This window comes from Dermacentor silvarum, chromosome 1 (genome assembly GCF_013339745.2).
Source record: "Dermacentor silvarum isolate Dsil-2018 chromosome 1, BIME_Dsil_1.4, whole genome shotgun sequence".
NCBI lineage: Eukaryota > Metazoa > Arthropoda > Arachnida > Ixodida > Ixodidae > Dermacentor > Dermacentor silvarum.
In genome coordinates, this window is record NC_051154.1 from 26,593,760 (window position 1) to 26,615,118 (window position 21,359).

Below are 21,359 nucleotides of genomic sequence, written 5' to 3' on the forward strand. Positions count from 1 at the left end.
AGTAGCCTTACTGTGCGAGCCATTAATTGCCAGCCCAGTAAAAAAAAACAAAAAAAAACACAATTGACTCCAATTAGCTTTTCCAATAGGAATCAACTGGGACCAATAGGAACCAATTGGAAAATCCTTACTTCCAACCGGTTACGATTGGGTCAGAGAAGAAAACCAATTGGAGTTACTAATTGAAATGAACTGGACCCAATTGGAACCAATTGGAAAATCCCTAGTTCCAACTGGTTACGATTGAGTCAAAATGAAACCAATTGAGTCTGATTGGACTTGGCAATTGGATTCAACTGGGCCCATTGAGAAATCCTTACCTCCAATTGGTTACGATTGAGTCGGGGATGCAACCAATTGAGTCCAATTGGACTTGCCAGTTTGAACCAGCTAGACCAACCTTACATTCCCAACTGAGTCTAATTGGACTACCAATAGGAATAAACTAGCTAGAACGTAGCCAACTGGGAAATCATACTTTTAGTTAATGAACCCATTCAAGGAAACTGGAATGAGTTATAGCTATATATGCATGCAGTACTAAGGCTATAGCAAACCTGTTTCTGACAGCTGGAATCCTATTTAGGTTTGCCTTGTGGGGTATATATGTGTATTGGTATTGACCATTGGTGCAATTGGTCATTCCAACCAATTGGTTTCAAAACAATTGGCACCCATTGGGTACAATTGGTCACTCCAACAAAAACCAATTGGTCACGTTCCAGTTGATTCAATTGGTCTAGTTATGTACTAATTTACAATTGGAAATTTCCCAATTGGAGTCAATTGTGTTTTTTTGACAGGGAGGGCTTTGGTATGTACACAAGAGGCCGCCTTTTAGTCAACCCGCATACTGCAACCATCATGTTTGTTGCATTTGCTCTGACATGATAAGCAGGCAGCGTATATTTTATAGCCAAACTTTCCTGCTTACAATTGCATAAAGTAGAGCGAGCACGAAAAGCACAAAATACGCCAGTGAGGCTGCTAAGTGGCTGTTGAGAGAAGCTAAAGTTCGTGCCTAATGGATTGATGTCAACTAATGTTCCAGTAAGAAAAGAAGCATTGAATAGTGTACATTTAGACATCTTTTTAGAACCGATCACAGTAACACATGATTCTCATCTCTAGGCTTGGAAGTTCAACATTATGCCCCTTCTCACTTACAGTAAGCTTGTACAGGATTAAAACAATGAAGCGCTCAACATCGACAAAAGTGAATGGAGCATTTTTGTATTTCTATATTTTTGAGGGCATCACACTCTCTGGTGCAGTAGCTGTGTCACGTTTCGTGAACTGTTCACAAGAACTGTTCTGTAAGCCCTTTTTTCTGTATTGATGTGACTTTATTCTTTGGAAAGTTTTTCTTGTTTTATTATCGCACCTTGGAGCACAGCAGTGTGTATTTCCCCTACGTACACTTATTCATATAAAAAGAGTGGGGCGAGCAGCAAAGCTTCCTGCTTTAGATGAACCGCCACATGCTGGTTTTCTCTGTACAGCCACGAAAGGGCGGAGGCGCTGAAAAAAGGGTATCACGTAACTACAGTCTATAGTGGTTTCAGTGAACTTTGCACACTTACACTTAAAATATGCGCAGTGTGCTCTGTATTCTACACTCTTCCCAAGCTACAGCCAACAATACACCCCTCTCAAAGTGCTGCGCATTTTTCTCTCTAATTGCCACCTGCAGCGAATCATAAAGTGATGTGTTCACTGCTGAAAAAACAGACTTTTTGTCTCTGCCATTGCTAACCAGTGTCAGGTAGATGGTGAGAGACCCTCAAAAGTTCAATGAGTGTTGCAACGCAAGCCCTTAGTTATTATTATTATTTTTTTGCTATGTTACATCACCAGGTGTGTTGTCATTAACATCAACCTATAATGCTAGGTCTTGTTGAAAGGAGAATGTGTTTTTGAAACAAAATGAGTGGGGCACTAAATAAATGAGGTGCTAAAAGCAAAACTAGGCATGCATAGGCACAAAGGACAGAAATAGGCATTTAAAAAGTCAATGTATACCACTGCTTAACCCATGATTCGTGCTCTAACCCAATTCGGTCTCTAGTGATGACAGATGTATGCACAGGAAAGTATGACACATATGAGGCAACATTTAGGTATTCTGTACCTTTTGTGTCACAGTGGAACATACCCAGGATTGGCCAAGAACGGGCACACCCCCAGTGGCACATACCGAATGGCTAAATCAAAGAATCCGTCAAATATATATTTAAAAAAAAAAACATTCTATTAACGATAGGCGTGCTTTAAAGGTATTTGTGAGCCGACATTATATGTTGAGGCTTTACGTAGGAATCACAGTGGGAGATGCCTATTCTGGACGATTGCCCAAGAATGGGCATGCACCCAGTGGCACATAATGAGCGGCTAAGTCAAAGGAAATAAAGTAAACCAAACAATCTGTTAAACATAATTCAACATACCGTGAACAGGTCAGTGTGCTTTATAGGTTCCTGTGAGCTGGCATTATATGCTAAGGTTTTATGCAGAAACGTGTTTTTTTGTTTTTTTTTATGCAGAAAAGAGGTGCACATACAGGCCAGATCGGCCTGTTCGCTGGTGCTTTCATTTGGTGCACATATAACCATTGTACAAGTGTCCCAGCTATCACGCAGCACGATTTAAAAAAAAATAGCAACGGCGTTACGCAAAGCAAACCTAGTGCGTACTGTTTCCAGTACAGTGTAGTAGCTGCCAGTAATTTTTCCATTACTTATATTTAATTAATTAATTGTAATTAATTATCTAACTAGAGAAGTACTGTCCTAATGATCAAAGTGTCAATGAGGCATTTGTAGGCAACCACGTGGGGCATGTAACTGCGGTAGTTTCAGTGCCGTACTAATTGCGTACTCATTTTTTCCAAGTGATAAAAAAAAAACGCGAATTATTTAAATATCAGTAACGGAAAAATTACTGGCGGCTACTACACTGTACTGGAAACAATACGCACTAGGTTTGCTTTGCGTAACGCCGTTGCTCTTTTTTTAAATCGCGCTGCATGATAGCTGGGACACCCTGTATAGTATCGACAAATATAACTGCCAAGATAGTGACCGATCCGGTAGCAGCCCGGCAGCCATGCCAAAACCAGGAAAGTAGGCAAAGGAAGCTTCACTCTTGAAGCCTGTTCAACATTCAGAAACCGTTGGAAAATATTTTATTTCTATTAATGCCAAGTTTAGTGTCACTATTCAGTCTGCATTGATTTCATTTAAAAAACGGTATTTGCACTTGCCTAGAAATAAATTTAGTGGTAATCTGAAGCCCTCATATGCAAACCATGTTGGTTTCTGCCCTTCCAATTTTTCCAGAGAATTTTTCCAAAGCATGAAGCATGTGAAATGTTTGGGGTGATATATTTCTTGCCTTGGGTTGAAGATGGAATATGCAGAAGACAAAGATAATGTTCAATAGCCTGGCAAGGGAACAAGAATTCAGGATCGCCAGTCAGCCTCTAGAGTCTGTAAAGGAGTACGTTTATCTAGGTCAATTACTCACAGCGGACCCTGATCACGAGAAAGAAATTTACAGAAGAATAAAATTGGGTTGGAATGCTTACGGCAGGCATTGCCAAATCCTGACTGGGAGCTTACCACTGTCGTTGAAAAGAAAAGTGTACAATCATTGCATTCTACCGGTGCTAGCATATTGGGCAGAAACTTGGAGGTTAACAAAGAAGCTCGAGAACAAGTTAAGGACCACACAAAGAGCGATGGAACAAAAAATCTTAGGAATAACGTTAAGAGACAGGAAGAGAGCGGTGTGGATCAGAGAACAAACAGGGATAGCCGATATTCTAGTTGACATTAAGCGGAAGAAATGGAGCTGGGCAGGCCATGTAATGCGTAGGATGGATAACCGGTGGACCATTAGAGTTACAGAAGAGATACCAAGAGAAGGGAAGCGCAGTCGAGGTCGGCAGAAAACCAGATGGGTTGATGAAGTTAGGAAATTTGCAGGCGCAAGTTGGAATACGCTAGCGCAAGACAGGGGTAATTGGAGATCGCAGGGAGAGGCCTTCGTCCTGCAGTGGACATAAAAATATAGGCTGATGATGATGATGATGACTTCTTGCCTCTCATTACCAATTGATTTTATGGAGTACCAGCCTCACAGCAGTGCAGGTAGTCACAATGGCCATGCTGATTTGCTGCCGAAATCTTTTACATTGTGCCTGTTTTTTTGTTTTTTTGCTAGACACACTGTCTCTATTTTACTAGCCAGCAATCTGAATTTTCTGTATTTTGTTTTTCACTCTCTGCATAAAGCTTTCTTGCTTGCGATTGTCATGATAGAGGAGGGGTGGGGGGGGGGGGGGGACCAGCAGCATATTTTTCTTTTGTGCGATGCCACTGAACATTTTAGGCTGTGGCAATAAAAATTCTCACACACACACACGCACACGCACACACACAAAAAAATAAAAAATGTGATCACATTGTTTCGTCAGTATGTACTGTGTAAAGCACTATACACTAAACAGAGAGTTTTGTGAATCTGTACTCTACTATTGGCGGAACATGCATACTCACCATGCTTGGATGAGTGGTTCAAGGACGCATTTAATTCACAATATTTCCAGCACAACCAGGATACTGTAATCTGCACGCATCTAAAACAGGAAAGCCTTCTGCCATTTAAAACCTGTTCTGTACACTTGTCTCGTACATTATTTTTATGCTGTGGACATGTAATGTGAATGTGCTGGAGTAAAATGCAATTATTGGCCTATCATTGTTCACTGTTATTTAATCTGGTGAACTGCACTGATACTCCTTTTCTTGATGAAAGGGTAAAATTGTCATCCACCCGACTGTAGCATATGAAGCTAAAATTAATAGAAAAAAACCCATACGTTTTTTTTTTTTTTTTTCAGAAATAAAGCTACTTCCCTCCACCTTGTAGGCTTCTGCAGAATTCATTTGCAATATCCATTACTTGAGATACACGTGTGAACAGTATAGTGTACAGGTGGCCGATTAAAATAAGAAAATTGTGTATACTACATAGTATGCTCATGCAAGCTTGAGGCAAAGTATAGCTGGACCCCTGCAATATATCATGAACAGAACCAATAAGACCAGAATGTAGCAGCCTAGAAAATGTGTTACACAAGTACACTGTTAATGTGATGCCAGACTGGTTCAGCAATGCTATAACTTGATGTCTTCTGCTGCTGAGCACAAGGTTGCAGGTTTGATTCCCAGCTGCGGTGGCTGCATTTCAAAGGGGGCAAAATGCAATAATGCTCATGTATTTAGGTGCATGTTAAAACCCCAGCTGGTCATAATTTTTAATCTGGGGCAATCCACTATGGCATCTATTATAGTCCTCATGTTGCTATAAGGTGTTAAATCACGATTGAATTTAATAACCTGATGTCATTTACTGCTACTTCAAGCTGCTGCCCACGTTTCACTTGCATTTTCCACAAATCAAGCAGTGAACACTTGCTAATTATCAGTTTCAGCATTTTTTTCTCATTCACCAGCCAGGGGTTATATTTCCGGCTGATCACTTTCCGGAACATCGCCTTCAGATGCAGACTGGATCGATCAGCCAGTGAGCAGGACACACACTGCTCTAGTTAGGCGTTGCGCCAGAAAATATATCATGCAAAATGGAGGGTATCCACAAAAGTAATCAATCAAGAATACGGCCCCAGGTGTTATTCTAAAGAATCTCGATATATTGGTACCAAAGTTGGCACCTTGCAGGCATTCCCTAACTTCACTTCTCACCAAGCAAAGTAAACACTGGAACTATAGAAAGTTGTGCCTTGGCTACTACTCTTCCTACACCAAGTTGTAGTGGATGCTGGCTGTCCACAGTGCAGAGTGGAGGCGATGTGTTCCAGTGTTCCCATTTGTATAATGGTACGTACTAGCATGCAGTATAGTTACAATTTTAAAAAGTTGACATAAGTGATACAAATTATTTTGCTGCTGAATGGAATATTTAAGAATGTACTAGTACTATGTAGTTAGTATGTTATGCACACCAAGCCAATATAGTTGAATCGATGGTGGTGACTAGACATTTTCTCATGGTTGTGACAGGTGAACCCAATGTTATTTCTTCCAGTATGGTGTGCAATTTCAAGGTACAATATTTACATTTCCAGAGAGTAATATACCAGATGAAAGCTTGTCCATGCATGCAAGCCACAACTAGATCCTTTGTCTCTGTGTAGTGACTAGGCAACTTATGTTTGTATTGGCTGATGGTTTTTCCTGCAAGAACTATCGGTATGGCACAAGCCACTGTCATTTGTCCAGTAGCCAGTGAAGTACTTAAGCTGCCAAGCAAAGACTTGATTTTCTCAGATTTAATTGTTCTAGAACAGTTTGTTGCTTCTCGTCACAAGTGGGTCACAGCTGAGATACCCAAGTTAAAGCATGTAGCAGCAGTACAAATGAGTACATAAATTTCCAAGAGCATCTCAATATGTTTTATCATACTGAACAAAAGGCTGTTATTAACCCATCTTGGCAGCCATAGGGAGAACAGCAGCACAGACCTTTAATGCATTCGCAACAGTCCAAGGAACATTTCTTTCAACTTCATATAAATAGTTGGAAAGGTGTATACTCTTCAAGTTAACTTTATTACTTTAACAAGAAACAAATATTTGTTCTGACAATTATGTACACTTATAATACAAGGCAGAAATACGATTGTCCCACACTCAAAGACTACAGCAGAGCGCTGCAAGAGCAGTGGTAAAGACAGTAATGATCCAGATGGGGCCATGTCGCCAGCTTCCGGAACCTGGGAAAAATAAAGTGTTCCATATGATAAGCAGATGTTTGTACAGCTCTGAGGATGCCTTAAAAGAGTTTTTCTTGGCACAGAAAGTATCCTGTGCATAGTGATCAATGTGACACTATCAGTTGGCTATGCTCATCATTTAAAATTTTTGTGGCTTGTGTGACAACATAATTTTTAATTCATACAAGCACACTGATGACAGTGAAGGTTTGTGAGAGAGTGTAAATATATTTATGCTGCCCAATGTAAAGCATAAAGCTGGGCGTTTCCTAACCAATTATAAAAATTATAGCTTGCTGGCAGCAGCTTGACATCAACAGCTAAACTGGAAACAAGAATATGTAGTGGAGAAACAAAAATGCGAAGCTAGAATTTACAAGGTCAGTAAATGCTTCTGTGATGTGAATGTTCAATAGCTGCTTGAGAGAATTACACTGACTGATGGTGCAACTGACACAGATAGACAAAGAAAAAGGGAAATATAAAAGACAGAACACAAACCATGAAGACTGACAAAATCAAGCTGCAAATGCAATAATCTGCAAATGCAATAAGCTGCAGTAAGAACTTTCAGTGGCAGGTGCTGAAAAAATTTGCACAACCTCTGTGTGCATCTGTTTTCAAATTTAACTGTAGCAAGAATTCAGGTTCAGAGACAAAACTTATGTCAATGTGCATAAATATGCACACGCACACCCACTGGAGATGGGACTCTTGGCAACAACATTCCCCTGCCTGTAAAGTTGCCAAATATCCAAAACGTTGTCATTAAAAATGATTTAATTAGAAATAAAAAGATAGAAATCTTGAGTTATTATTTGGTGCCCCTAACATAACTAGTACATATGCCATTTCAAATTCCCTGTCTTTCAATGTCAACTGTGAGCTACACAGGGGATGCTGTGAGGGAAATTTGTGTCTCCTTCAGCTGGCTTAGAGGAGTCCATAGACCTTATTGCCCCATATTGTGTGCACTCTTATGCCTATGCCTTCCTGTTTAAAAAGAGCAGATCATCTGGCTTCAATAGAAGACCCACCATAAAGGCTTGCCCATGCTTGTGGGTGGAGAATGTCGATGAGCCGTTCTGCACTGCTGGAATACTCATCACCAATGTACGCTTCGCACTTCAGTGTGAGTGACCTGTTATTTGTGAGCGTAGGCTCTGCTGGCACTTCAAGTCTGGCCACTGCATAAAAGGTGCCTTTTCCTGTTGGAATTTCGGCTCGGTCTGTCACATTATCATCCACCTGGAGTGAAAAACACATTAGTTGAAACATATCTGCAGCTTCTCTAGAAATAACAAAATCGTCACACACAGCAGGCTACATCTGTGTGATGCCAGAAAGCATAAGAGATGGCCTCTCAATAAAATTGCAAGAAGCAGCAAATCTTTACTTTATTCTTTATTCTTTATTCAAGAATTACCCCACATTGCCCGTCATAGGCGTCATAGCAGGGGGGTTACAGGAGGGAAAAAAACAAATCTTCATTCGTACAGCACACTTGCTCTTCACACAGCTGATTCCACTCCACAATAGTTTTGACAAAAAAGGAATTCGCAAGCAAGTTCATCCTGGCACGGTACTCGCGGATTTTAAGAGAGTGATCATTACGCCTAGAAATATAATGTGGTTGTTTCAAGTAGCTTTCACTGCTAATTCCTGTCTCATTATTAAATATGAGGTGTAAAAACTTTAGTCTCAACTTTTTCCGCCGAGAGGAAAGCGGTTCGCAATTCAATTCGTGTTTCATTTGAGTACAACTTTCTCTCCGCCCATATCGCCCCAGGACGAACCTAGCAGCTCGGTTTTGAATTCTTTCCGTTTATCAATCAATTTTTTTTGCGCGGGGTTCCAGACGGCGCAGGCGTATCTTAAAATCGGTCTTACACATGTTAAGTAAGCAGTTTTCTTTAGGTTCGGCTGTGAACATTTCAAGTTCCTCTGAATAAACTTTTTTCCTTCCTTCCTCATTGCCATGACAGAATGCCCCTTTGACTGTAAATAATTACTAATTTTGTTTTGTGTGGGTAACAGGATGTATATGCTCTCACCAATACATTTTATTTATTAATTTATTATTATTATTATTATTATTATTATTATTATTATTATTATTATTATTATTATTATTATTATTATTATTATTATTATTATTTTATTATATATATATAGTTGTGCTGGTGTTGTTATACAGGAAGGCAATTGCTGCCCAAGTGCCTGCCGAGAATTAACTGTGTAGTTCCTGCTGCATAACTGTGTAACTTTTGAGCTTGAGTTGTTGAAACTCAAGCAGTAATAGTTTAACATTAGGACATTCCAGAATGTTGCATCAAATAACATTATGTAACAGCATCATGAATGGCTAGAGTGCCTTTACTTAATCTCTGGCACAGCTGCAGCGCGCTAAAATTGTGGCGGTGTGTCAGACTTACCCGACCGCCATTGACGTACCACATCAGAATGGCAGCAGGCTTTGATGGCCCATTAGAACAGGTAACATTGATGGCATCTCCAATCTTGTAGGCCATTTGGAGATTTTCAATTTCTGGGTCTTTACTTGGAAGAGCTTAAAGAAAAAGAGAACTGTCTTGTATAATGGTGCACACTTCTTCCAGTTAGTACTTTGCCTTCCTGATTGCCTGTTGTCCTTTTGTCCTTGTCACACAATGTTTTGACAGTATTTATAACAATAAGTAATTCAAGTACACATTCCAGCAATTAAGCCAGTGACATACATGGGTGGCTACTTTGTCAAAGTAACTCACCATATACTTGGAGCTTCTTTTCAGAGACCTTGGTACGATAACTTGGCAGTTTCACCTTGCAGGTGTAGGTACCTTCAGTGGCAAGTTCAGAATGGCTTAGGTAGACATGGCCTCTGTATGAAACATCCTCCTGTGAAAAGATTTAAGAAAGCTTCTTCTACAGTATACGCAGGTGCATAGCAGAGTCAATATATTCATTCATTTATTCATTCCACTTTATTTTCTTTCATCAAAAAGGAGGAGACTGGACTTTAAAGTCGCAGCAGCGACTTTTAGGAGGTCCTGACTCCCTATTACATAGAAGTACAGCTGTCACGGAGAATGAACATCGTTCATAGATAACAAATACTTAGAACACTGATCACAGTCAATATGCATACAAGAGCATGATTTTGCACTGCATAGACAAATAGAAAAACAAAAACAAAAAACCATTCATGCGAATAACACATTAAGAGAAAACTTCCATTCTAGGACAGTTTGTCCTGACAAAAACACTTAATGGTTTTAGTAGAAGTGCACAGAGGCTCAAAATCTTCCTTGAATAGTTTATTTATTAGTACAGGCATCGTGTAACGTAATGATTGTGTATAACCGTATACTCTGGTGGTGGGCACAGCCTACGGTTCTTTGAACTGCGTACTCTTTATACATGGATTTTCTTTTCAAGTTTGCTAACGAGAGAATAATTTTCATTATAACAAAGGAAGCATTTGTAAATCATCTTTAATCTGTAGTCAAATTAGAGCTCTGCACGGGCCGTCCGAAGTGTTTTTTTGGCGGGCTCAGGCCGGGCCAGGGCTTAAAGCCACGGGCCCGGGCCGGGCTCGGGCTTGAGGCCGCGGGTCCGGACCGGACTCGGGCTTGAGGCCGCGGGTCCGGGCCGGACTCGGGCTTGAAGCCACGGGCCCGGGCCAGACTCGGGCCCGCTCATTAAAGGACTTAAGTAGGCCTTCGAGCACACGCAACCGTTATGCATTCCATGGTTCAATGCATTCTGTGCCAAGCTGAAGTCACACGTGAAAAATGACTGTCATCATCATCATCAGCCTATATTTATGTCCACTGCAGGACGAAGGCCTCTCCCTGCGATCTCCCATTAACCCTGTCTTGCAATAGGAGATTCCAATTTGCGCCTGCGAATTTTCTAACTTCATCACCCCACCTAGTTTTCTGCCGTCCTAGACTGCGCTTCTCTTCTCTTCGTATCCATTCTGTAGCTCTAATGGTCCATTGGTTATCCATCCTACATATTACATGGCCTGCCCAGCTTGATTTTCCCCGCTTAATGTCAACTAGAATATCGGTTATCCCCGTTCTCTGATCCACACCGCTCTCTTGACTGTATATCTTATCGGATGACTGTATATCTTATCGAAGAAAATAGTAAAACAGATGATGTTCTCATTTTAACAGCCGAGCTGTTTCAGCCGGGCGCAATGTGTCTGCTGAATCCAAAAAAAGTGTGCCGATCCTGGTAGCAGTGTACAAAGTGTCCAAGCGCAATGGCACATACACCTGTGAACTAGCGAAGCTGAGCCTGGATAAGTCTAGCTAAGAATGGTGGGCACTACTTAAACTTAGTCAGTCATCGATAGGCAATTGATAGCCAATCAATAGCTAGTCGATAATTGATTAATAACCAATAAATTCCGGAGACTTCTGTAGGTGACTTGGTAGTGCTTAGCCTAGCCCAAATACGTGGCCAATATCTTGCGATAGAAAATCAAAAGCCAATAAATAGCTAATCGATAATCAATCAACTATAAATAAATTACGGGGAATGCTGGGGATGACTTGGTAGTACTTAGCCTAGCCCAAAAGCCAGGACTAGTTAGGTGCCCATCAGGTCCGCTATCTCTTTAGCATTGCGCCGGCAGTGCTACGCTATTTTTATTTTCCACAAAAACAAACATTGTTTCCGCGTAAGGAAAAATGAATTATACAACGAACCACTCCTCAAACCATTTCCATGTTACCGCTTTTGCGATTGCACTATTACCAGTGTCGATACTATTGCATTATTTTAGCGCTAAGGCCAGTTACTTTTGTGCTTCAGTGCATAAAACAGCGTTTTCCTCAAAAAGTTAACTGGAACGCCCATTCATTTCGTCGGACACATTGAAAATTAATATCTCAAAACTGGTTCAGTCCTGAGAATTCATTCCAAGTGGATACGCCTTGCGAACGCAGCGGCTATAATTCGTAGATTGAAAGATGTGCCGTAAAATGAATAATTAAAAAGTTAATTAGCGTAATTATGTTATATAATCAATTACGCGTTTTGACCATTCATTAGGCCAGCCGCGTCAGAATTAGCTTGGAACTACATAAAACAATTATCCTCCTCAGAGCGTCATCACATTAATGCAAACACAAGAAATCCTGAGATATGGTCAATTCCATACTTCAGAACACTCTATAAGCATCAGTCGTTAATACGTAACCTACCATTCACTTTGAACAAATACAAAAATGTCAATAATTTCAGTAAGAAAGAACTCAGCCCATACGTTGGTAGCTTGTAATATATCTGATGTGATTATTATTCTGCCTTCGTGTATGGCTCTGAGTATATAATGTACATCCTGTTTCGTTTTATTAGCAAATGTTAATCTTGTAAAATTCAGTCTCATGCTATGTTGTATAGCTGGTGTTGCCTTGTTTTGTATAGCTAGTATTGCTATTGTATACTTTATATAGGCTGATGATGATGATTGCTATTGTAGTGTGGTTTAAAATGCATTCTGTTAAAGCGTTTCCTAATTCTCTTAACTCGCCGTGACGGAAATATTCTGTTTTTCCGTTCATAGCTATTTCGTCCGTGAGGATTTCCAGCGACAGCTGGAAATATATGTGAATTATTGTACGTGTGCGCACACTGTTTGCTGACGTACTATTGCCTTGCCAGGTGTTTTGGGTCACGTCAAGCTACGTATGTAGCTTTTAGTCCAAAATGACCGTCAAGCATGTAAATTGGAGAATAAATTGATTTGATTTGATTGATTTCGTCAGACAATTTGAAAATTATTATCTCGAAACTGGTTCAGTCCTGAGAATTCGTTCCAAGTGGATACGCCTGCGAACTCAGCGGCTTTAATTCGTAGATTGAAAGATGTGCCGTAAAATAATTAATGAAAAGTTAATTAGCGTAATTAGGTTAATTCTTCAATTAGGCGTTCTGTTTTCTCTTGGAAGTAATGACCGCCTCATCGAATAGTTTAGATCAAGGATTATTATATAATTGTGCAATCTGCAACAGGCAATTTTTAAAAATTTGGTTCAGCTAAAATGAAACACCCTGTATATTTGCATACTAAATGACATCATAGAACCATATCGTACAAATCAAGGTAAGTGCATGGGCACCAGCGGAAAAATAGCAGCACAGGCAATGGGCCGGATTACTGATGTTCCCGTGGGAGAAACAAAGATTTCGGCCTTTTACTGCTTATATACTGCAGCTGATTAAACCTCGAGAATGCGAGGCTGAAAGATACGGTACAATCTGTAAGTAAAAAAAGATTTTTTTTTTCTCTTACAGGCCGGGCCTGGTCATGCACACGCGGGCCCTAGCTAAGCTTAGTAATGAACGCCCGGGCCCGGGCCGGGCCCGGGCTTGGAACAATGCTCTTTTTGAGAGTGTGCAGATGATTGCGCGTCTTACATCTTAGTTGTAGTACTCAAAGGCGCAAGGAAAGAAAAGGGGTTAAACAAAAGGGGGGGCTAACTCAGCCTCAGGGGGGGGGGTGTTACAACCCCCCCCCGCTCCTTGTGGTTGAGCCACTGATGTGAGGCAACTCACATTGACATGGATGCCTGGAACGCTGTTGTCAATTTTTGGGCTGCTGCTGCCTGTGGAGGAATACTCGTAGAATTCTTGGCCATCCTTCAACCACTGTATGGAATGTGCCCCAGGTGAGCTACAGTTGAGCCAGAAGCCACCGTCAAGAATGACTATGCTGGGAACTGACAGGACCACCCCTTCCTCCTGGTTCTCTGCATGTATTCAAGACGTTTATCAATGAAGAAGCACTGCCTTTCAAAGAAACATGTATTACCACCACTCATCATGAGATGGCTTTTGTGCATGTGGCATTTTAATTACCACAATCTGTCCGCCATATTCTTTGCATAATCTTTTCTGTTCACTCACCTTCAATCATTTTAGTATTTGCTTGTCATATGACCAACTTGCAGAGTTACACCAAATAAGCACAGAAGATCAAAATTTATTGTGTATAAAATCCCAAAGCAAGAATTTGGCTAGGAGAAATGCCATGCTGGGGGCTCAGAACCATCCAAGGTTCCCTAAATTGCACTGAAATCTATATGGCATATTCGAAAAATTGCACCGGGGTGCTCTGAGGCGACGATGATTGGATGAAACGGTGCTCCGGTGCGCACTGTTGCAATTTGTGAAGTTCCATTAGTAAACCTGGTTCAAACAGCTCTGCTTCTGCATATCATAGTTTACCATGCTTACCACTATTATCACTATGGAATGATGACGATGGAGATGATGACAGCAAGATGACGGCGGCAGCATGATGACAGCATGACAGCGATGGCATGACAAAATGGCTGCATATTTGCACTTCTCTGCTCGTTTACTCTACGGAGGCCAGATACTTCTCTGACCATTCGCTTTCAAATCATGCAGTTACCATGTGCACTGTAGGAGTTGGCCTAAGCGAAACTGTGGTGAGCCAACAAGATGAAATGGGGCATCTCGACAAGAGACGCACAGCATACGTTTACGATGAGCACGTCCCACAGCTGTCAGTTCAGGCGGTGACCGAAGAACTTAGTCCTGGAGGACCACAACACAGCGCCACCACCGACCGCAGCATCCAAACCTCAGGCGCCACAAAGCTTCCGCATGACAGCATGTGCGCCTTAATTAAAGAGCTATAGTCGGGTACAACTAAGAAGACAGGAGAGGGTCCGTCCAGATGACCGAAGCGCGGCAGCTGATTGCCTCCGCGACTAAAGAAATAGTCCCGCTGACGCGACTCGGCCCAGCTCGAAGCGAGGGCTGCATGCTCTCCATCGGTGGGGTCACCGGCCTTCCGGCTCATGACGTCAGTCTAGACTGCGAGCCCATTGGTGGATGCTCGTGTGCATCCGCCTTTGAGGGGCAAATGCCACTGCCTTCTAAAGGTGTACCCGACTATAGTAGTGACATGCAAAAGAAGGCTGCGCACGTAAATTCATTGTTGAGCACGATCGGAATAAGCGCACTGAACGCGATTGTTTCTCGGTTGGAATTTTTTTTTAAATATTGGCTCTCAAGTTGGGGGTGCGGCCCTTACACGGGTGAGGCCCTTACATGGATTTATATGGTAAGAATCTTCCTGCCTGCCGCGGTGGCTTAGCGGCTATGGTGTTGCGCTGCTAATCATGAGGTTGCGAGATCAAATCCTGGCCGTGGCGGCTGCATTTCGATGTGGGCAAAATGCAAGAACGCCCGTGTCCCATGCATAAGGCGCACATTAAAGATCCCCTGGTGGTCAAAATTAATCCGGAGACCCCTACTACAGCGTGGCTCATAATCAAATCGTGGTCTTGGAACGTAAAACCCCTACATTCAATTCAATAAGCTTCCTTCATGTAACTGTCTTATACTTCGCTATCACTAATACTGCTTCGCCTTACCGGCGAAACTGCAGCCTCTTTTTTTCTTCTTTTACTGGGAGTCCGAGTACAGGCGCTACGGCGCATGACTGCTGATTTCGAGTGAATCTGGCTTGGCCTCATATCGGTTACTGAGTGAATTATTTTATGGCCCCTGCATGCAAGTGGCAATGTTCCCATCCCTAATAAATGCTGTAAATTTTTTGAAGAGTGTTTTTTTTTTTCTTTTCATGAGTTGTTAGCATTGCCGACTGGAAAGAGATGCAATACTACCAAGATCGACGCAGTAGCGCACCCAGGATCTCTGCCAGGGGGGGGGGTTGACAGTTTGCCTTAGTTTGCCAATACCATCTATAAACAGCACTAATTTCAATTTCTTCACGGGAAATTGTCAAACAATGCGCTTTTTGCGCAAATTTGCGAGTGTGCAGAAGATTGCGCGTCTTACGTCTTAGTTGCAGTACTCAAGAAAGGGGGGGTTAACTCGGCCTCAGGAGGGGGGGGGGGGGGGTCACACCTCCGCCCCCCCCCCCCCCCCCCCTTCCCCGTCGGTGCGCCACTGGATCGACGGCTTGAACAGAAAAAAATGTCACAGTTTCGCCCTAAGGGCGAAGCAATGAATGCGATAGCAACACAGCAATGTCATACGAAGTAAGGTGAGCGGCTTTGGTAGCAATATGAATTGTAGTAAACATGAGCTGATTAAGTAAGCAGGTGTGCTGCGGCGTAAGTAGACCGACATGAAGAGAGACTCGATGACCACGAGAAGGCGCGTGTGAAACGGTGGTGTTGATGAGAAGCGCTTCCCGTGGGCAGCGCGTGCGAAGGGACACACCTGTAGCGCTGCACTGCCGATCCGGGCAGCATTGCGTGTGTAGCGTGCGTTGGAAAATGTGGCCCGACTATTACGAACTGAATGAACAAGCGTGGTGTGAGCGCGCACAAACACGAAGAGATCACACTGAATGACAGCAGACAACGACTGTCAAAACGCTGGCAGCAAGCATACGCCGCAGCGGGCGAAGGTACGTGCGGTCTATCGCTTCAACGGAAACTGAGCCGCGAATGCACTTAAAGGTCAGAGCCGTGTGGAGATAAGAGACGGTGCGAGCGAGCGACGAGCGCGGTTGTTGGCAGAGAAGTGCGCCCCCCCCCCCCCCCCCCCCCCCTTGCTCCCTCCGGCGCTGGCTTCCTGCTTCCTTGCTTGCGCGTGGGAGATTGAGTGCGTTCGCTCTCCGTGATAGCGCGCGTCTCCGCACGCTTCCTCTCGGGCATACGGCGCGCGGCGAAGATTTTATCTATAGGGAACCTCACGGCGACGGCGACGGCGACGGCGACGACGACGCCGACGGCAGAAATCCGGTTCAAGTGTCCATATAATTGCTATCGCAATAAAAGGGAATGGACGCGGCGGCGGCGGCGGCGGCGGAAGGAGACCGCACCGACGATGAGCGGAGTGTGCTGCCCGCCAGGACCGCGAGGCGGAAAGAAATGCGAACCGTCCATGTGGCCCCGATCCCGCAAACTTGCAACGTTTCACCGGTGCAACGGTCAATCACAGCTTGATGACCAGCGAAGCTGTGATATTTTTTTATTTATTTTTATTTTTTAGGGAAGGGGGGGGGGGGGGGGCAGGGGTAGCGGCTTGCTTCATCAGCCGCGCAGCGCTTCGGCACAGGGTCCCGGCACAGCGCTAAGTTAGCGCTGTGTGTTGTCTCGTATATGCAAGCTTCTATGCCGGTGTCGCTGTGCCTGCGCTACAACGAATTAGAAGATGACCAACCAAAAAGCCAATATAGTTACCCTCATCGGCTGAGCTGCAGCAATTGTGCGTCGTGGCTCGAGCGCGTGCGCAGCCATCAACGGTAGCGCCAAAACTTGCAGCATGGAAGCTTTACCGCATAGTATGTCGTAATGCAGTGAAGTCATCTTTTCAAAAACACTGACAGCAAGAGGGGACCCGAAAATGGACGGATGCGGATGATATATACAGAAGCGTTGTTACCTAAAAAAGAAGTGAAAATAACGGTCAGCATTTTAGAAACCTAAAATCTACAGGACTTACATCGAAAACTGGACATACTCAGATTGAGAGAAAGGGGGGGGGGGGGGGGCAGTTTAATGAGTGCTGAAGCCTGTGTGCGCCTTGCTAATTGCATGGCTTGTTACTTCAGATTTCGCATCAGTCTTTTTTTCCTGCGATAGTCTCCACCGTGAAGCTCAAGACATCACACCAGACGACATCAACAGCCGCGGAGCTTGCTGCTCTTCGTAGCGCACTTCGGATAATTTGTGAGGAACCACCTAACAAATGGAGTGTTTTCAGTGACTCCAAGGCAGCTCTACAATTGCTTGCTTTCCGCCTTACGCCGTGGACCCTACGAACAACTAGTCCTCGAAATCCGAGAGCTCCTTCATCGCCTCGTCGAGCAAGGACACGACGTCACCTTTCAGAGGCTCCCTAGCCACTGTGGCGTAATGGGCAATGAATATGCCGATGAAGCTGCTCGATCTGCTCATGAAGACGGCGCGCAGGAACCAATCCCGCTGTCAAGAACAGATGCAGCAGCGAAACTTCGAGTGCTTGCAAACGATGCCACACAATCATTGTGGAACACACCTAGTTTGCAGCACACACGTCTGCATCGACTGGACCCCTGTCTTCAACTTCGACCTCCACCTGGACTATCCCGACCCGAAACAACGGTACTTTGCCGATTGTGGCTTGGTGTCGCATTTACAAAGTCATTTGCTTTCCGCATTGGATCGGAGGATAGTGCTGCGTGACCACTGCGGCGACGAGGAAACTATCGAGCACGTACTTTGTCATTGTCCCCAATACAGCGCACATAGGCAGTCACTCGCGACCGCGCTGGCGCGTCTTGACGACCAGCCGCTTTCGGAGCAGACAGTCCTGGAACGCCGGCCTATACAGTCGTCACACAACAAGTCAGTCAAGGCACTCTTGAAGTTTTTGCGATCGAGTGGACTTTCTGACAGACTATAGTTCTCACAGACGTTTCCAACCTCCTCTATTTTTTTATTCCTTGTGTTTGTTTCGCGACTGCTTTTTCTCTTCCCCATTCTTTCCGCCTTTCATTTCCCCTTTCCCCAGTGCAGGGTAGCAAACCACAATCTTTTCGGGTTAACCTCCCTGCCTTTCCCACCCCGTTTCTCTCTCTCTCTACTTCAGATGACGAGTTTGAATTGTCATGAAGATGACAAAAAAATATAAGTCGAATAAAAACCCTTTTGTGAGAGCGTTACAGTAGCTGGAGAACATTTCTGGGAGAAGCAGGTTATCCTAGACATGCAGCATTGATTCTTTACACTGCAAGTAGCGCAGGAAGAAGGACATGCGCGCCCGGGCCTACTGCAGAGCCTACATGAACCCATGTGGCTTTTCTGTTAAAATAAAGAGATTAAAAGTTGACACATCATAGAGGTCCTAGCATTTGTTACAGGAAAAATAACTAACAGATGTTCGTCGGGAATGTCTTGTTAGATTATATTATCGAGAGGCAAAACACCTGTCTGTCTTTTTTTTTATTATTGCTTGTGTGCTCACGTACTCCAAAAAATGTCAAACAAAGCAATCCCAGTGCATTGACTATAGTGTTGATAACCGAACATCGAACCACAAGTAACTTTTACACGCTGTATGGCACACACCACAAACGGCATGAAATGAGTAAGCTGCATAACACAGTGGATCCACGAGACACCAAGTGATGACATTTAACAACCCACACTGCGAGACACCGATTTGTAATGCATGAATAGAGGTTTACAGGGATACGTTTGAGAAATCGATTTCTGTTCGCTTACAGATGTTGGAAAGCAACGCAAAATTGTGAAACATCGCCAAATTGGGTAAGTATTGCACTGAGACCAATTGTCTCCCATGCGCACACGCAAGGAAGAAAATACATTCCTTTTTGCACTCGTCAAAGCACACAAGTGCATACTTCATTATCATAAGCCTATATTTATGTCCACTGCAGGACGAAGGCCTCCCCCTGCGATCTCCAATTACCTCTGTCTTGTGCTAGCTGATTCCAACTTAAGTCATACTTAAGTACTCTTAAAAGCATTCTCACGGTGGTCAATTCATTCTGGCGCTTGCGTGCGTTGCGTTGAGGAGGGTGGTTTACATAAGACAAGAGCGACGCTGGTCACGTGGCCCAACTCGTTGCAGGTGCACGTACCTGGCCTGAGGTGTGGCGTTGTGGCCCTGGTGACCAACTTCTCCGCGACGCGGCGTCCCAGCTCGGGCACGTCCATGACACAACTGATGCGCATGACGCCCTTGACGAAGTGCTGGTCGCGCGCCCACAGCGCCAGCTGCTGCCGCCGCTCCTCGAGGTTTCCCACCCGCACCAGCTCGACACGCTGCTCTGTCTCCTCCTCGTCCGGCTGCGAGGCACACGTACCGCCTCCGTCACACCAATGGTCATACAAACACAGGCGTCGCGAGAAACCCGAGATGTACGCGTAGCGGGCGTCTCGGGTTTCTGGACTCGAGACTTGAGCTTCGAAGGCTCCGAATCAAAACACGCACAGCGAACCGGACGCTGTACATTCCTTTCGATTTTTACACACTAATACTTCGCGTTCGAAGAAGCAATAACAGTAGTGACAAAACAGCATGACAAAGTTCAGAGGGCAAGCTGTGTATGTAATGACACCACTGCAGGGTAACGGAGAACGGCGTTCCACACTCCTCGCTGAAAGGTGTGATGCTGAGGCGTCGAGCAGCTTGCGCGTTCGAGCTGGTGACGCTTTCCTAGCGACAATCGCAGTGTCAAACCGAGGAGGAGGAATAATTTTATTACAAGTCCTGCGAGTTGGTGGCACGGGCGAAAGGTTCCCACCTAGGTGACGGCCAATAGTTCTTGAGTCCTGGCGGCATCCTCGGCCCGCTGGACAGCCCAGGATTGATCCTCGAGGGCGGGGCTGAGCAACGTGGTCTCCCAGCGCGCGCGGAGGCTTTCGCTAGAAGCTGCGTCCCCGTTACCATTATTTATCCCTCGACATTCCCATAACACCCCAGTAAAAAATCACTCCCATTAGCTTTTCCAATAGAAATCAACTGGGACCAATCGAAACCAATCGGAAAATCCTTACTTCCAACCAGAAATCCATTCGCTGAAAATCGTCAGAGGAAAAACCAATTGGAGTTACCAATTGAAATGAAGTGGACCCAATTGGAACCGGTTGGAAAATCCCTAGTTCCAACTGGTTACGATTGAGTCAAAGTGAAACCGTTGAGTCAGATCGGACTTGCCTATTGGAATCAACTGGACCCATTGGGAAATCCTTACAACCAATTAGTTATGATTGAGTCAGTGATGCAACCAATTGAGTCCAATTGGACTTGCCAGTTTGAACCATGAAATGATGTGGCTGTGGCGCAACAAAACTAAGAGGAAAGAAGACGGGACAGAAAGAGCGCCGACTTGAAACTGAATTTATTACATAGAAACACCCATATTTTATACAAACAGGATTGACATGCGCAGAAGCATGCGCAGAAAACCATGCGTGAACCACTAGCATGAACCAACTAGCCCAACATCGCATTCTGCTGAATTACAGTTTGAACCAGTTAGCCCCACCTTACATTCCCAACTTAGTCTAATTGGACTGCCAATAGGAATAAACTAGCTGGGAATAGCCGACTGCGCCGGCTATTCCCATGCCCGCCAACGTAACGTTGATGCCCGCGATTCATTAACAGCCGCATATCGCCGCCTTGGACTTCCCACGGACAACGCCAACGTTTTCCTATTCCCACGCGGACATACATCTATAACCAAGTGAGCTTTCACAGCTCTGCTTGAGTTTTTCGAGTCCACAAACCTTTACACGCGGCTATAAGCCCCGTTTTTGCTACTTCTTCCTCCCTTCTTTGGGGTCTTACCGCTCTACTCTTTTCATTCCTCACTTTTTTATTCCCATTATCCCTTCCCCGTGCAGTACTGTTGAGGTGACCTCCTAGCGAGAGACAGTTACAGTGCTGCACTTTTATCTTCTTCTCTTACATAAAAGCCACTTACTACTACTATACTACTGTGGACGCGTGTTGCGTGTAATAAAACCAGTCGTAGTGATATGAGGCGCCGAGAGAACTTCAGGACCCGTAATTATTGAAAA

General features: G+C 44.1%; 1 protein-coding gene across 1 annotated transcript in view; it reads right to left on the bottom strand.

Annotated features, from left to right (window-relative positions):
• Nucleotides 1-6,615: 6,615 nt before the first annotated feature.
• The window catches only part of LOC119437183 (uncharacterized), a gene marked incomplete at its 5' end in the record, with an annotated part of 49,322 nt that continues 34,578 nt past the window's right edge, over nt 6,616-21,359 (bottom strand). The window contains 6 exons of the mRNA XM_037704529.2: nt 6,616-6,798; nt 7,836-8,046; nt 9,234-9,367; nt 9,567-9,696; nt 13,372-13,565; nt 19,412-19,619. Coding sequence (XP_037560457.2) covers nt 6,716-6,798; nt 7,836-8,046; nt 9,234-9,367; nt 9,567-9,696; nt 13,372-13,565; nt 19,412-19,619 — 960 coding nt within the window. The remainder of the gene's footprint in view (nt 6,799-7,835; nt 8,047-9,233; nt 9,368-9,566; nt 9,697-13,371; nt 13,566-19,411; nt 19,620-21,359) is intronic.